Here is a 16,604-nt window from a genome sequence, read left to right as displayed (position 1 = left end):
GGCAAATAGTTGGAGTTGTCAGTAAGACATGTTTGGTTGTGATCAATTTGTACTCAGCAGCAGCTCTAAACCAGTTAACAGTATTGCCAGTTACGCATATTTGCCTAAACAAATGAGACAACAGTTGCTTTCTGAGGATGCAGTTTGCTCCACACTGGTGTTCATACTGCAGCTTCTACCAGTGTTTGTCATGTCTAAAATACACAGATTATTTCCCATCTATGTGGTATGTACTGAAAATTTAATATTTGGTTATCACAGCTTCTCATAGGGTAGGAATGCTAAAGGGTGTTTCGCAGGGAGATGCACATGGTCAATGTCGCCACCTAGTGTATAACTAGTATATTATATGCATTTTGAATGTAATTTTTTTTTCTTCTTCAGAGAGCTTATAAGCAATATGTGCTGGAGTGCCTGGCAGAATACCGTGTGAAGAAGATGCCATATGCAATCCAGCCTAAACTTTTTCCCAGTGGAAACAAAAAGGTATTTAATGTGTTTATTAAGTTATTCAATTTATTAGAACTTGTTCATTTCACACAAATCTATATTTTTAGTACATATTTTTGTATTGTTGTAGTTTGGAAGAAGACATCTTGTCTTGTCATCCTCAGGTGGTGACTCCAGTGGTTTGGAACAAGCCGGATATTGAGAACTCAGTTCCACTGTGGATCATCATCTTGGCTATTCTGGCTGGTTTACTGCTTCTGGCTCTTCTCATATACATCTTATACAGAGTGAGTACTGCTGTGATATAAAAAGAATCATAGCATGGTTTTGATCTGAAAGATCAATGAATGTGATTTTGTCTGTTCTCGTTTATGTTTCCTGCATTTCTGAAATGTTTTTTTTTCTTCTTGCAGTTGGGCTTCTTCAAACGATCTGACCCTTACGGCACTGCCATGGAGAAAGCGGAACTCAAACCGCAGGCTGCCTCTGAGGCCTAAAAGACCACCAAAGCTACCAAAACCACAGTACCTGGCCATATGATTGCAACGGAGAATTGTGGTGGAATATGTAGAGTGGATTTAAAAAAAAGAAAGAAAGACAGAAGCAGTTGAAGAGTTACAAGAAAGAAAGACTACTGGAACTCCACTGTGCTGCACTAGAGGAAGACAAAACTCCAAAGATCTCAAAGCCAAATGAATGTTTTCTTTTTCTATTTTTAATTTATGTCTTTTTTGCTGGCAGGGTTGGACTGTTATCAAATGGAACTTGTGTCAATGCATAAGGCTAACATTGGACTGTACAACAAAAAACGACTGCAGAAGAAATGCAGGCTTCCGTCAACCTGCAGATGCAGGAAGATGGGTTTAATTTTATGGATTCTTGGTATGGATCACTTTGTTATTTCCCTGTAACTGCCTTATATTGGTGCTAATGATCTGATATGATTGCTGCCTCTGACAGGATATGGCCACATGTTGCTTGTGGCATCTAGGAGCTGTGAATTATGCTGCCTGCTGAGGCCTGAAAGTATTCTGATATCTCCTAAACACATTTAATTGACAAAAAATAAGAAAACTATTTATCTGCCTTTAGTAAAGGCAACATTACATCGACAAATATTTAACAACAAAACCTGTTTTAAAGCTCAGATTTCATAGCTAATTGTAATTCAATTCCTTTGCTAAAATTTAAGTAATTTTAAATCCCAACTATTCAGAGGTGCTGATTCTTGCCCAGTGCATGCTGGGATATGCTCCACCACTCCACCACTCCGGAAATTTAAAAAAATGCATAGATGGACATTTCTCACCCGACCATGGAACTGATCTCTCTCTGCCTCAGGTTGGTGGACAGTGCCGGGTTAAGTTGTTTTTGCACTCAAAGGAAATCTACTGATATTATTCCAAAGACACCAAAGACTGACTGACCTTCCTTTGAGTTCTGAATTTGACTCCTACTGATCACTTTGTTTAAATCCTGTATGTTTGAGTCGAGAGTTACCAGTGCTGGCAATGTCATTGTTGTGTAGTCGACTGGGATGGGACTGGAACCACCACAGGCCTGTGAAACCTCATGTAAGGCCTGAAGCAGTGTGGTGCTTCTGTCAAAACGCAGTGTTCTCAAGATTTAGTTTTAATGTCATTACTCCTGCTTTCTTTGGATTGGGTTCATTCAAGATGGAAGCCTAAATGAAGCAAATTGTGCTTACGGTGGAGGAAATAAGCATATAATGATTTTTTTTTTTTAAACTGAAGACATGACAATCAGCAATCCTGTAGCCTCGACAGTAGGCTGAAGGCAGAATGATTCTTTTTCAGCATAAAATGTGTGTTGCTGTGAGATACTGTATTTTTCTATTCTTTTTTTTCCTCTTTTTTTGTGTAAATGCTGCCCATGCTTAAAATGAGAAGTAGCTGAAGCCATCCCACACCCAGAGGCTGCAGGGACGCAACATTAAAATGCCTCGTGTTGGTTTCTTTTGACATATGCATAAGTTTAATGTGTCCTTAATGTAAATACTTAGTGCTTGTCAGTTACCGTTCCAGGTGTGTGTGTTTACATGTATACATGCGAGATTTCATGAATACATGCATTTGTGTGGATGGTATATTTATGAATGTTTGTTTTTGTCTTATTACCTTTCCCACTGCCTAGTCCTTTTTATGCCAATCACATCAGTAGCTTGAGATAATTGAGCTTAACCAGTTCTGCGTTACTTTTAAAATTGATAGCATAAATACCTCTAACAAAGGGATGACAGCTAGGCACTGGGAACTACATGTTGTTTGGAAGTGCAATATTTATATTCACTTGTTTTAATATTACAGTGCTTTCTTTTGATTTATGTTTTGTTTGTGATTGATTTGTGATAAATCAGACCTTTACGTGTGAAGGTGATGAACATGTAGCCAAATCCTTTGTTGGTGGTTCACTTGCTTTTTCTCACTAAGCATTATTTCAGGTGTGAAAGTTTTTGTTTTTCAAGGATTTTTCCCACTTCATATGTACTCTCCACTGCAGGACCTTTCTGATCTCACTTTTTGTAGCATAGATTTTCATAAAAATACAAGCACATTTCTGGTATGTTGAATTAGTTTGGTGATTTATGTGCTCTGGTGTTGCACCTGTCCAAACAGCATCATACTGACCGTCTGCAATGCATTTGTTTGCTTCATTAAATTCTCTCCATAAATCCCCTTGTAGTTGATAGATACAATTTTCCAGATAGTCCACAAAATTTGCATTTGGAAAATTATTTTTTCCTAAAATGTAGTCAGTAGACTTTTTTTTTTTTTTTTTAAAACGAAACACAGAAAATCATTTTTTATAATGATGGGATCATTTTACTTCTTCCTCCTCAGTTACATCAGGAGAAAGCACTGGTTTCTTCATTTTGTTATTTACATGTCTTAGCCAGGACTTTCAAAAAGGTGTTGTAAATATTAATAAGATGGAGAATTGTGAATATCCTCACCCCATATTGGGGAGACCCTTTAATGTCAGGTGGAATGGGGGCTCTTTGAAGGTCAATTTTTACCTGTTACGGTTTGTACTTTAAATAAAATGATTCCTTTTTAAACATGTTTGTACTGTCATTAAATACACATTAGTGGGAAAATAATTTATTTAGAAAATAATATACGAAATTATGCATGTCAGTTAGTGCCAAACATGATCTGATACAATATATTTAATGTGAAAACACTTGTGCACTGACCTAAAGTGGTTAATTGTGGCACAGGTCTGTGTTCTTATGGCAGTTTTGTGGAATAAACAATGTGATTCTTCCACAGACAGCAGTATAAAAAAACTTCACAAAATGAATTTTAACACCAAAGACAAGAATACTTCACTGTACATCATGTTGTAACATTTCCTTTTGAAGGGATCACTTGAAATGGTTAGACACCAGTGTGACATAAGGCTTTCTGAATAACCACAAGTCCTGTCAACACAGAGTCAGGGCCACTGGAGCTCATTTCTGTGCACAGAGCCCATTTTGACTGTCAGTGTTTTGCTGTGCAGAAAGCTTCTCCAGTAATGTCCAAACTCCTTAAGTAACAATGAATTTCCATGGGATGCTACATCTCCAAAGGTCCAGTTCCCACCTCTAATTGAGATGAGTTTGGAGGTTTTATTCCGTTATACAGAGTTAATTTTTTGGCTGTGATTTTGCTTCAGTTTCACAGTCCTTGCACATTTTCAGTCATATTTCCTAGCAATCGATTGTTCTCGATAGCTGCGTAAGCTTGCGCTGGTTGTCAATCACCTTCAGGTTTTGGATATAGTGCCGGATGTTTGTGGAAGTCCGCAGAGGAAAGGCGTGATCTGAATCTAGAAAAGATTAAAATCATGCCTGAATCTGCATATGTTTAAGTTTTTGTACTTTTGTAGAAACAAGGTTAAACTGAACTTTCTATAGATCTTATGAAGAAAATATTAAAAACGGTCGAATGGCATTAGAGATGTGGCTTACATGTAGACAAGCGAGTAGCAGCGCCTTCCAGAAACATACGATCTGCCAGGCCTCTCTGTGGAGATGAAGGCACTGCAGAGGGAAAATAAAACATTATCTTACCTGATGTATGCACAAAACTGCATTGTATGTGTTTACTCCAACATGCATGTGAATTACTTCCAACTTTTCCTGAATGCATACAGTCTCAAAGGTATGAAGTCAGTGGGCCCGATCATTTTGCTGCCAAACTATCACTTACCATAAGGTTGGCTTCTGCATCCTCGAACGATTTTCACTGTTTTGGCAAGCATTCGCTACGACAAGGTGAGAAAAGGAAACTCTTCAAGTCAGTCTCTTACTGAGGATATGATTTGTAAGGAAACAATTACATAACAACATTTGAAAATAACTTTTCCATACCATTTTCTCAAAATTGACCAGTTTGTCTACGTAGTTTGCGTTTCCCTCATGGATAAACGTCATGTCTAGATATAGGAAGGGACAGAAGTAATTAGTATCTTAATAATAAGGACTTGCCAGTGGATTTGCGATTTACTGGTGTCTGTTACCTTTCAGCAGCAGAGGCATGAAGGGAATGTAAGGAGGACTGAGTTTAGCTATAGCCAGTCTGTACGCCCTGTGGTTGCGTGAAGGGTCCTAAAAGAATAAGCGAGCATAGCACAATCAGACCATTAGAAACCTTAAAGAAAATATATTGTTTAGGACATTTATAAAACTTATTCAAAGCTGAGTACATAGTATAATTTACCATGAGTCTCTCAAGAGAACAGTAAATCCTTTTTGTCTTGCTGGGTATTCTCTGTAACAGACAAGCAAAAGATTGCAAAGTCAATTTTAAAGTATTTGTTTAGTAAGTGTGGCAGAACATTTATTATCATCATGCCTGCTGCCTCAAGGGGGCTCTCACCTCCCAGGTCTTGTAAAGCCTCTGAATTGCACTGTTGCTTAAGCCAAACATCACAGCAAAGAATGAATTTAGATTCTTCTGCTCCTTTAATCTGTGATGGAGAGGACACATGACTGTAAATAAAGTGCAGTCCTTGAAGTGATGCTGGATGGATAAAGTTTAAGATGGGGGGATAAAAGTAAGTACAACGGTCCTGCCCGGATACTCACAGTGACAATACCTGTATGATTACAATATATGATATTAAGCAGGATATTAATGTTTACTGTATCAATTTCCTTTTTTGGTATAAGACCATGCTAATTCTTCTAAATGTATACTATATACAAAAAAAGTATTGGGCCGCACCTCAGTGGATAAAAAATGAGTTGGCCTGGATCTTTTAGTTTCAAAGAACGAAAACCTTAATGCTTCTGCTTACTAAGACATTTTGGACAATTCAATGGTTCGAATGTTGTGGTAACAGTTTGGTGAAAACCTGTTTCTGTTCCTGCACGACTGTGCTCCACTGCACAAAGCAATGTGCACATATCCTCCGAGGAGGACTAAAAGACTCCAGGTCTCTTTTATCCCTACTGCGTCTTGTCTCCTTAATGGCAAATAATTGTCCTTGAATCTTCTATCATTATTATTGTTATTATTGTTTTATAGTATTGTTTTGGTTGTTTTTATCCTCCTGCTGCTAAACTAATTTCCCCTTGTGGGACAATAAAGAAATTGAATTGAATTGAATTGAATATTTCACACATTTCTCTGTGAACCATAAATGCCAAATGTTTGCACCAAACCATCTGAGGTTTCAGTCAACACGTCTAAACTATGAGTTGCTTACTGGTAAAGTAGATGCACCTATGGTATGACTCTGAAAGTCGTAGATGACTTCCTTGTTGTGTCATTACATTACAATGTGACATTGACCTTGAGGCTGACGTCACTGAGATTTAAACTGAGATTTGATTTATAGTAGATGCACCTATGGCATGAATCTCAAAATCCTACATTGCGTCATTCTTGAGTTATCGCAACCATAAATTTGACTGTCCACGCCGCCCACCTGGTAAGGTGATGACAACACCCCATCGGCCTTTCAGGGCCGGGAAAAAGGCAAGACAAGCGTGAGGTCAGTAGGTTTCACTGTTGAGATGCTTATTTGTTCAGTGGCCAACCTGCTTTGGCTAAATGTATGGTTTATGCAATTAATTCTTACACTGAAGCGATCTTGATAAACTTCTTGAGCAGCATAGCACGTTTCACGAGGTCTTCACATAGGCACAGCTCAGTCAGTACCCAGTGCTGCACCTCATTAAAGCGACGCACAAACCGCTCTAGGTTAGCCGTGATGGCTCCAGGGAATTTGTGGCGCCCAAAAATGTAGTAGACCAGCTCCACCTGGAGAGACACAGACAATGAGTCACAACCACTGGCATAATTTAAACACACCGTGAAACAAGCAGACAGGAAGTCTTTTGCAGGTATCTTTTGTTTCTTTAGAAATGTGAGGCATGCAGGAAATGACCCAAATAATCTGATGGCAGAGATGATACTGGTAGATAAAAGGCGGTAAAGTTTGAGAGTCATGCAAAGTTCTTTGTTGCACGAATGCTACTTTGAGCTTTGGTTATGTATGTCAGTGAGCAAATAAACAGCTATGGGCGTAGTGGCCATGAGATACAAAACACAACTACAAAGAGAAATCCACAACATTTAGAAAATGCAACAAAAACAACAATTCAGAGAAAAACAAAAACAAATGCAGAACACTTCAGAACATGCATAAAGAATGTACAACAGGCAAATACACTGTTGAGAAACAAAAAGGCTTCAAAACCAAAAAGGAAATGCTGTTATAGGTTCCCTCGCCACCAAAACAGTCTTCTCCTTCCTGCATGGTTCTTTCTTCTTTCTCACTCCCGTCAGGCTGTATTTGCTCAAAGGGGATTACCAGATCATTGTGTATCACTCTCTAATGTTGTAGGGCTTTTATCTTACAATATAAAGTACACAGAAATAGCAATTTTTGTAAAATATGCTATATAAATCAAATTCAATACAATTAAAGTTAATTACTAGTTAATACTCTAGTGCAGGGGTGTCAAACTCAAATACACAGTGGGCCAAAATTCACAACTGGAACAAAGTCGCGGGCTAACGTTAATATTTATTGAAATATATTTATTCCTCCAGATATAAGAATGAATCTTTTCTTATGGACTCAAACACGTTTTGCTGAAAAACTGAATATGGAACAAGCAAAGCTTAATACTAAACAATATATATATTAGCTGTATAATACCAGTAGGCCAGCTCTAATAGTAATTTGGTATGGCTTCGGGGGCCAAATGTAATTAGGCTGTGGGCCAAATTTGGCCCGCGGGCCAGAGTTTGACACCTATGCTCTAGTGTTCTGAAGCAGTTTTGAAGCAGTTGATTGGTAAAATCACACGAAACATCAATCATAGCCGCCAAGTTACCTCGTGCATGGCAGTGAACAACTCCCAGTCATAATTGGTGAGCTCACTGGCAATGTCTTTAGAAGACATCTGTTCAAGGACGTCAGCGGTTCCTTGCTCTGGACCCTGCTGCTCCTTTAGAGGTGTCTGACAGAGAGAGAGACGGCGCAGTGGCAGAGAGAATGAAAATCATCAGGAACAATGTTGTTCAGGTGAACATTTAATGACTCGCCTTATGGTTGGGGATGCTGCTTTCAACAAAACCATAATATGAAAAACCATAATAAACAACAAACATATTTAGAATATATCCCGTGAGTTAAATCCCCTCCTCATTTTCTATGAAATATAATAGGATGATATTAATTATTACCAGTTCATGACCATGCTACAGTACTTTATGGTGAAACTTGGCTGTGAGATGAAAATTACATGAAGCTTTTATTAGGTGTTGCAGGTACATAAATGCAAAATATAGGTTGTTTTAGGTTTGGCTGCTAGGTAGTTGCTATGAAACATAATAATATTGTGTATGATTCAGCTTTTGTGGCTATAAATCAGATGTTACTGTTACAAAATTAAATGATAGGATGTTTTCATAGGTGCTGTACATGCGTAAATGCAGAAAACAGATCCTTTTAGTCTGTTGATAGTTGGTTGCTAGGCAACATCATAATGTCTGATATAGATAACAACCGGCAGCAATATCTGATGTAGATAAAGGACATAGGATGTACCTGTCTTCCAAGTCTGGTTGCTCAACCCCTGATTGTGTAGGAGGAGTTGGTGGACAGACAGACAACGAGTTCATGTATTTTAATAAGTATGTTTTAATAAACTAAATAGACCAAAAAATGGTAAAGAAGTTATGGAAGAAAACAAATCCTCACCAGTTGTTCCACTTCGCTGATTGTGCAGATGAACAGTCTCTCGTTGAGTCCTAGGGCGGTGTAGACTGCAGTAGCATCCAGCTTTAGCTGAGCTCTTTCTGTGCGCAGTCATAGGAAACAGAGTAATTTTCACCGTAATTAAAAAAAAGGAGAGCATTTGAAATTCTGTGAACACGACATAGGTTTGATGACAAACAGAATTACTCATCTGTTAGTACATTAGTCTAGCAATCTACAAAAAACTGATTATTTTAATGAAAAATAAGTGTTGGTTCTAGAAAACAAAACAAAAACATATGACTAATGCCTCCCACCTCCTGTGGAGTTCATTTTGATGAGGACATGATCTTCTCCAGCTTTTCCTAATGCTGACATTATCTCCTGTACAGATGTATTCACCGGCAGCATCGGAGTGAGAGGTTTGTTGTCTGGCCTGTAGATCTCATACAACACTAAATCAGAAGAGGACAGAAAATAAAATGTCACATCATGCTAATTTGGTGATTAATTTAAAGACTAATGGTGCCTGTTAAGTTACTGGATACTGAGATTGTTGTCCTTTATTGACATATTGCGTGACACACACGTCACAAGCACTGATTCTAAACCCTTTTCCCAACATCTGTCATCATGGTCATTCACGTGTTCATTTAAACGAACTCTAACCTGGATATGGACTTCAGCTTAGCATTTAAAACATTTTTGACTAGTTTTACTATTCCATCAATCAATCAATTTTCCTGTAGACTCCTGGTGGAGCATAGGGCTGCAACAACACCACGCCAACGGACTGTTCTGGGGCGTTCTCTTCAGCTGGGTTCACGTCATTCAGGCGGCCAGTCCAGTGCTTGCCTTGTGAAGTTGTCGGACGGTTTTCGGAGTGTGTGACCTATCCAGCCCCATTTTCTCTACTTGATGCCTTGACCGACCAGGTTCTGGCTGGTTCTCTTCCACAGGTCTGTGTTTGAGATCTTCTCAGGCCATCTGATGTTAAGGATGTGTCGCAAGCACTTGTTGATGAAAATCTGTATCTTGCTGGTAATGGTGTTGGTCACCCGCCACGTCTCGGACCCATACAGGAGGACTGCTTTCACATTGGTGCTGAAGATGCGGATCTTGCCACGCTTTCTATTCCATACTGCTATTTAATGCATATAGTGACCAAGTTGAACTTTATATTCAGTATTTTTAGTGAACATTAAACATGACCATCTAGCAAAACTGTTTATACTGTTTAGCTTTACTTCAGACACAAATTTAGCCAGGTTTGATTTTGAAGTTGTTGGTAAAGATAGATGTAAAAGTTTATGTATGACGTTTGTATGATTTGCCATCAATTTCAGTCGTTTCCTTTTTTCATTTATTTAAATATCCCCCACTAGACTTCTATCCTTATTATGGGGATTTGGTTTTCTTGATTACTGTCAGCTGTAGTGTTTGAGCTTTACTCACCTTTATCATGTGCTCTGATTGGTTGAACCCTCCCCACTGACTCCTCAAAGTTTGAAAACCAATCAAACTGGTGGTTCTGCCAATAATATAAAAGGCGACTCAGTGACACTTCAGTGACATTAAACTCTCTAATGGCAGTAGAAAGACATTTCTTACACTCTGTCACACTTTTTGGCAAACATCCCAAAGGGTTTAAGCTCCAGTAGGACTTGTAGTATAAAGAAAAACTTTCATTTTGGCCTTTAGCCTCTGTCAGGGTTATCAAAAATATACTGCAGATACAACTTTAAATAGAACACATTTTAAGTAGAGAGTTTAAGTAGAAAAGACAAGCTGTGATATATGTCTGGTATACATATCCATCAATCCACTCAAATGTGTATTTTTGGGGAGGAAATTTTATTTTTAGTAGAAAATTATTCAGCATACATATTCACCAATAGATATAAGGCCAACTGGGCCTTATACCTTATGAGCCCCCCCTCAAAATAAATTAAATATGTCATGGCTGTGTCCAGGCAGGCAGGGATAGAGGACCCAAATGCAGACTCGAAAAGGGCAGATGTGAGCTTTAACAGCTTTATTGCTGGACACAAACTGAACTAAACCGAGAGATACAAACATAAGCTAAACCGGTAAGGGAGACAGAACACACAGCTAGGGTGAGGGTACCATGCGACGACGAGCAGTAGAAGACACGGACACTAAATACACACACTTGGTAACAAGGAAGTGGTGCACAGGAGGGCGACACACCTAAATCTAATTGCTCAAGGGAAGCAAGACAGAATACACTAACCTGAGACACGGACCCTCAAAGTAAAACAGGAAACACACAGACAGACCCTCCAGACACAGACTCAGACACACGATACTGACTAGACAGGAAAGGTGGGACCGCGGCAGGTACGGAGACACCGACCAGACACTAAACAGAGGGAGCACTGAGTACAGGGACATGGGGAGCACAGGAACCAAAACCTAAAGAACTAGAAATACAAAACAGAAATCAAACCCTAATATATATGAACCAAGATGAAACCAAAGACTAATAAAAAATAACAATACAAAATCCAAAACACTGGGTCACTGACCCAGGACCGTGACAAAATATGGTTAAGGATTGAAAACTGGTTTAAAACCATAGAAAACATACTATTAAAAAAGTGCTCAAATATGATCCAGTTAAGGAATACCTTAAGGAGTTGCTACTGTAAGAGAATTTTCTTGGGCATGATATCTCTGAAAAAGGGCCAATTTTCTTTACTTAATGTGTTGTTCCTCATACTACAAGAGTTGCTGGAGCTTCAGCCTCTTAAGACATCCGCTCTTCTCCATGCACCTTTGAAGTAGGCGAAGTTGTGCCAGAAATCTGTACTTTGTTTCCACACACTCAATAACTTACCCTGCTCAGTGACTGATAGCCATTCTCCAACCTGAAAAAGTATAGAAGAATTAAAGTGTTAAATAGTATGCGAAGAATATCTATGACTGTTAAGAAATATGAAACATGATCTGATAGTGCTTACACTTTTGTCCTCCTCCTTTCTCTGAAGTCCTTGAGCACGTTGAACAGTTGTGAATTCGCTGCCATATCTTTCTTTAATCTCTGTTTCAACCCCAACATTAAAATAAAATGATTGATGAAAAAAACATACTGACACAAAAATCACATGGTGATATGTTTAAAAATTTTTTTAATTTATGACTTTGAGGCTGAGATCTCACCTCCAGAAAGTCCAAGGCAATAGGGTCTTCTTTCAGGTGAAGGCCAAACAGTGCCACCCACTGGCCAACCAACTTTACTACTTTCTGCTTAATGTTGAGAACATAGGCAGTCTTCTCCTGCTCTGAGCCCTCAGCAAGCTGTGCCTGGTAAGTGCAATGTTGGTTAAGGGTATAACACATAAGACCTTAATTACAAAATAAAAACAACATTAACTATAACAATTTATTCTGGTAATAAAATGCACTGAGAATTCCATTATATTACAAAAATACACTATAATACAGCTTTGTTTGACTACAGTAATTCTCATAAACAACACTAGCTTCACTGTTGTCAGTATAAATGACACTGTAGGATATTGGTGCTGTAGTGCAGGACAGAGCTGGCTGGAGGGCATGAAGACTTTGTGGGTGAGCAGGAAGTCACTCACACAAGAATCTGCAGGGACACAATCATCACCATAATACAGTGATTACAAAGTAACTGACTTGGTCTGAACATTTTTTTCAACAACAGAAAACAGGTATCTGTAATCTTAACAGTGTCACCTATAGCATCATTTCCATTACACTCCAACTTTATTGTTTCCAGTAGGTGTTCCAAGATTTTCTCAGGTGTTCCTGACATAACTGTGTACCTGCAAAAAGCAAGACAGAAAAAAAACAAAGAATAACTTTCAAAACCTTGTGTTTGCCTTACATTGATCCACATAAATAAAGCAATAAATTAATTAAAAAGTATTTGTTGTGTAAATGTTGACTTGTTATCTCCTCAAAAAGAAGAAGCACAAAAAGTCTCTTGACGTAATCATTGCATAGTTTGTCTAGCAGACTGTGTTTACAACACTTTGAAAGTTCTTAGCTGTATATCACAGCCGCGTAGACAATAGCGCTCTGTCTGTTTCAGATCATAGCTTTACTGTGTTTGCTTAAAACACTTCACCTTCCAGCACATCTCTAATTTCCACACCCCTCTTTCGCTCATGATGCTTTTACATGACGCTACCTCATGTTATTAACTTTTGTGTACTCTCTCACATACTTTGTTATGCTCTTGTCTATTTATGCTCTCCTCTTTTTCTCTTTTCTTTCCCTCACCCCTCCACAGCCAGCTGATTGCTGCCCCTCCCTGAGCATAGTTCTGCTGGAGGTCTGTTTCTGTTAAAACTAAGTTATTCTTCTCCATAATCACCAAGTGCTTGCTCATGGGGGATCGTCTGATTGCTGGGTTTTCTCTCCAACATCAAAGGATCTCTACAATGCAATATAAAGTGCCTTGAACTGTTTTGAATTGATTGCTATATTAATCAAATTCAATTCAAAACTTTGAGAGCACAAAAAGGGACTGAATGTTCAGAGAATAAATGTTCTTTTCAATTGTGTAGATTTACAAGTAAAGAGAAGAAAGTGGTTTAAACGTAATCTAAATAAGAGTCCTGCATCAACTTAATTGACCTTCATACTTGATAAAGTGGTTCAAGACTGATAACACGTCACTCAGAAAGGCAGGGTTAAAGTCCGCCTATTATGTGAGTGTTAGGTAATACTCCATTAATAAACGGTTAACCACATCTTTAAAAAAAATTTATGTAATCATCACTTATTGTGATGCAGTGTTTGTATTAGAGCCATGCATTATCAGCCCACACCCAGGCAAAGCGTCTTCATGATCATAAACCTACTTGTAAATTAACTGCAGTATTTTATAGAAGTTAGTAGGTCAGAGTCGCTTACTTGCTGCTGTTCCCTGCTCCTCCTTGTTCAGTCGAGTCTGCACTCTTTTCCAACACCAGCACAGTCTTCCCGTGCTCTTCCAGTCGCACTGTATTAGCCTCCACGTCCTGAAGGACAGAGAAGGATGACAACCAGTTTGAAAAGTTATTTGAAAATTTGCGTGAATCTCACATCTCTTAAATTGTCACATGGGGCTACATGTGTTCAGCAAGCACCCGATGTCTGACAGACAACTTCTGGTGATAAAAATGCAGTAAGAGGAAATCCAACAAACCTTGAGGATCCTTATGAAGTCCTGTTTATCAACACGAAGGAAATGACAATTGTCCTCTCGCAAGATGATGGTGGCGGCTCGAGGTTGCTCATTTAGCAAAGCTAGTTGCCCAAAATCCTCACCTTCATGTAGAGTAGTCACCAGACCCTATATGCACACAATACTCTGAGCTATACAGCATACTTGAAATCAATTGCAACGTGTTTTATTAGAGACAGTGGGTTTTATTAATTTGGAACCACTGGCTTTACCTTCCCGTGCGTGATCACATTTACAGAGCCTTTCCAGATGATGTACCAAGAGGTTCCTTTATCCCCTTGACTGAACACTATATTGAAAAACAAGCAGAAAGAAACCACATCAGTCAGTCATATATCTTTCTAACCATTACAACTCCTAGAAGATCACACCTTGAGAGCACCTTCCTTAAAAGTACTTTGTTAAATATGGCTTTAACATTAAAGAAATGGGTAGGATTGAAGAGAAAAAAGACCTGATGATCTTCTTATCCACAGTAAACAAAGAAATTAATTATAACATTAGACGGTCTGAATAGTCTTAATCTTATTTTCTGGAAACAATGAATGTTTCACAGAAAAAGATGCTATTTTCTGTGCATAAGAACCGTATTATCGTGTGATTCAGCAACACAATGAAGCTGTGTAAACTCACAGACTGTTCCAGCTTTGGCATGTGATTCAAAGACCAGCACTGCTGCCAGCTCCTTACGCACCTACAGGCACAGCAGGACAAGAACAGACAGAAGCGCACTGATACCTTCTGCTATCATTGTTGTAAATGGGTTTTTCTTGATTTTCACTTTCATATTTCCAGTGTATTTTTAACATTTCTTTCATGTGGCATAAAATACAAAAGAAAAATATTATGGTTGATGTATGCAAGTAGAATAGTGTCTTTTAAAAAAATATATCAGATCAAATCCATGGTTAACTATTATGAAAACTTGATAACAGTTCACATTAAAAAAAATCAATATGTAGAGCCTTTAAAAATGTTAGGGGAGTTTATAGAGACTGACTGAAGAGGAGAGATGAGCGGCAGCTTTGACGTGGAGCAGCTCCTCGTAGATAACCTCCAAGTCCTCGGGACTCCTCTGACTGGGGCTGTAAAATAAAAAAGGAAAGAAGAAGAACATAATAAGCCAAACAAAACAAAATACAGTAACTTTGCTAGCACCTTGAACTTGTTGTAAGAAGCTTTCTGACAATACAGGTTATCATGAGGAAATGCTCATGTAACAACTAAACAAACTGACCATTTACGTAGAATCATAGTGAGCAGAGCATCAGGACCAAGCTGAGACAGCAGAGACAGAGCTTCCTGTAGTTCATCCTCTGAATCCTTCTCATTCAATATGTGGTTAAGTCCAAACTGGGAGTCTTGGAAGCGATAGAACTGTGTGTCCTTGTCGAGGAAATTCAACTCGTGTTTCACTTTGATTGAGACAAAACACAGAAGAGAAAATAAAACCCTTAAAATGAAATGCAAGAATGCGGTTAGACAACTCCAACACACACGTTGCTTTAGAAACAACAACGAGGCAGATGAGTAAATTTTTAGATAAGTTTTATGCCGGTCATTTATAAAACTTTAGATAAATGGAAATAAATGCAAATGCTTTCTGAGTGAGTTCCTTCATTTGATGATGAAGCATTTCTGTCCTGATTGGAGTGGTCTCTTCCAGGAAGACAGTGTCTCATCCAAAGAGCTTAAGTGGTTAGTGAACACTTGACTGACTGAAATAACAACGCAAAACAAATGTCATGGTGGACTTGGTCACCAGATTTCAAGATACTCGAGCATGTCTGGGACATTTCTAAGTGCTGCCAAAAGCATTATCATCAGAATACATGAAAAGTAATTTGTTTGGACATTATTCCACATTCATCTACAGTTCACAAGAAGCCCTAAATTCACCCAACACATGACAAGTATCCTTCCTATTTTTCATCAAAATACTAAATTCTTCAAAAGTTAGCTCTTCAGTTCTTACCATGGAGAAGTATTCCCTCATCCACTAAGACCTGCCATATTCCCACTGCCTGACTTCTTGATTGGAGGCCTTCATTTTGGGTCATCAGCCAGTCAACAAGGTCCTTACCGGAGCAACATTGCCTATGAGAGAAATTTGCATGTAATTAAGAGACACTGTTACTTTTAATCATGAACTAAAGCACATCACCAGAATAGGTACCTGTATGTTTTGAGGTGATGCTTTCTATCTCGGATCAGACCAGGGTTCTTCTCAATCATGACACTATATACTGATCTGGCTGCCTTCACCACGCGATCTGAGAGAAACTTGATAAACATGAAAGATAGGTGAAGTTAGCAAATACAGCAAAGTTACTGTATTAGGTGAAGTGATTAAATCATAAGGGTGTTGTGTTTTTTATAAACACAATTTCTGGGTTGGTGAAAGGCCGAAGTCAGCAAAAGAAACGAGTGTTTGTGAAAGTGAGGAAGAGAATTTCCCCCTCAGTTTTGAACAATGTTGTGTGTGGAGACTTCTGTAGGTGTTGGAGTGTAATGGAGTGTTTGTGGGGGTTGCATAGGTGTCAAAGTGTAATGGAGTGTTTTTGGGGGTTGCACAGAGGTGAAAAGGTGTTAAAGATGCAAACTTAAATGCTCTGAAACTTCACTGACTTTCCAGCTTCTGACTCTGGCCAGCACAGAGCAACAACAAACTGTATGACAACTCTGAACTAGTTTCCCTTTA

General features: G+C 38.6%; 2 protein-coding genes across 4 annotated transcripts in view; one reads left to right on the top strand and one right to left on the bottom strand.

The window, feature by feature from the left end:
- Positions 1–2,195, top strand: part of itga5 (integrin, alpha 5 (fibronectin receptor, alpha polypeptide)) — a 31,369-nt gene extending 29,174 nt beyond the window's left edge. The window contains exons 28-30 of the mRNA XM_005918904.2: positions 385–486; positions 615–737; positions 864–2,195. Of these exons, the coding sequence (XP_005918966.1) occupies positions 385–486; positions 615–737; positions 864–947 (309 nt within the window). The 3' untranslated portion in view covers positions 948–2,195. The remainder of the gene's footprint in view (positions 1–384; positions 487–614; positions 738–863) is intronic.
- Positions 2,196–4,115: 1,920 nt separating this feature from the next.
- rapgef3 (Rap guanine nucleotide exchange factor (GEF) 3) overlaps positions 4,116–16,604 on the bottom strand; it is a 23,720-nt gene continuing 11,231 nt past the window's right edge. For all 3 annotated transcript variants that reach the window (XM_005918906.3, XM_042219344.1, XM_005918905.3), the window contains 25 exons: positions 16,080–16,186; positions 15,879–16,000; positions 15,141–15,318; positions 14,904–14,988; positions 14,537–14,597; positions 14,116–14,192; positions 13,865–14,011; positions 13,591–13,697; positions 12,406–12,494; positions 12,217–12,295; positions 11,857–12,007; positions 11,658–11,737; positions 11,534–11,564; positions 10,129–10,204; positions 8,991–9,128; positions 8,677–8,774; positions 7,808–7,933; positions 6,544–6,725; positions 5,337–5,427; positions 5,178–5,228; positions 4,978–5,065; positions 4,829–4,893; positions 4,668–4,722; positions 4,427–4,498; positions 4,116–4,284 (listed from right to left, as the gene is read on the bottom strand). In XM_005918906.3, coding sequence (XP_005918968.1) covers positions 4,166–4,284; positions 4,427–4,498; positions 4,668–4,722; positions 4,829–4,893; positions 4,978–5,065; positions 5,178–5,228; positions 5,337–5,427; positions 6,544–6,725; positions 7,808–7,933; positions 8,677–8,774; positions 8,991–9,128; positions 10,129–10,204; positions 11,534–11,564; positions 11,658–11,737; positions 11,857–12,007; positions 12,217–12,295; positions 12,406–12,494; positions 13,591–13,697; positions 13,865–14,011; positions 14,116–14,192; positions 14,537–14,597; positions 14,904–14,988; positions 15,141–15,318; positions 15,879–16,000; positions 16,080–16,186 — 2,475 coding nt within the window. In that variant the 3' untranslated portion in view covers positions 4,116–4,165. The remainder of the gene's footprint in view (positions 4,285–4,426; positions 4,499–4,667; positions 4,723–4,828; positions 4,894–4,977; positions 5,066–5,177; positions 5,229–5,336; positions 5,428–6,543; positions 6,726–7,807; positions 7,934–8,676; positions 8,775–8,990; positions 9,129–10,128; positions 10,205–11,533; positions 11,565–11,657; positions 11,738–11,856; positions 12,008–12,216; positions 12,296–12,405; positions 12,495–13,590; positions 13,698–13,864; positions 14,012–14,115; positions 14,193–14,536; positions 14,598–14,903; positions 14,989–15,140; positions 15,319–15,878; positions 16,001–16,079; positions 16,187–16,604) is intronic.

This window comes from Haplochromis burtoni, unplaced genomic scaffold (assembly GCF_018398535.1).
Source record: "Haplochromis burtoni strain Fernald_Lab_line unplaced genomic scaffold, NCSU_Asbu1 Contig_31, whole genome shotgun sequence".
NCBI lineage: Eukaryota > Metazoa > Chordata > Actinopteri > Cichliformes > Cichlidae > Haplochromis > Haplochromis burtoni.
This window is presented reverse-complemented; position numbering and strand designations above follow the sequence as displayed.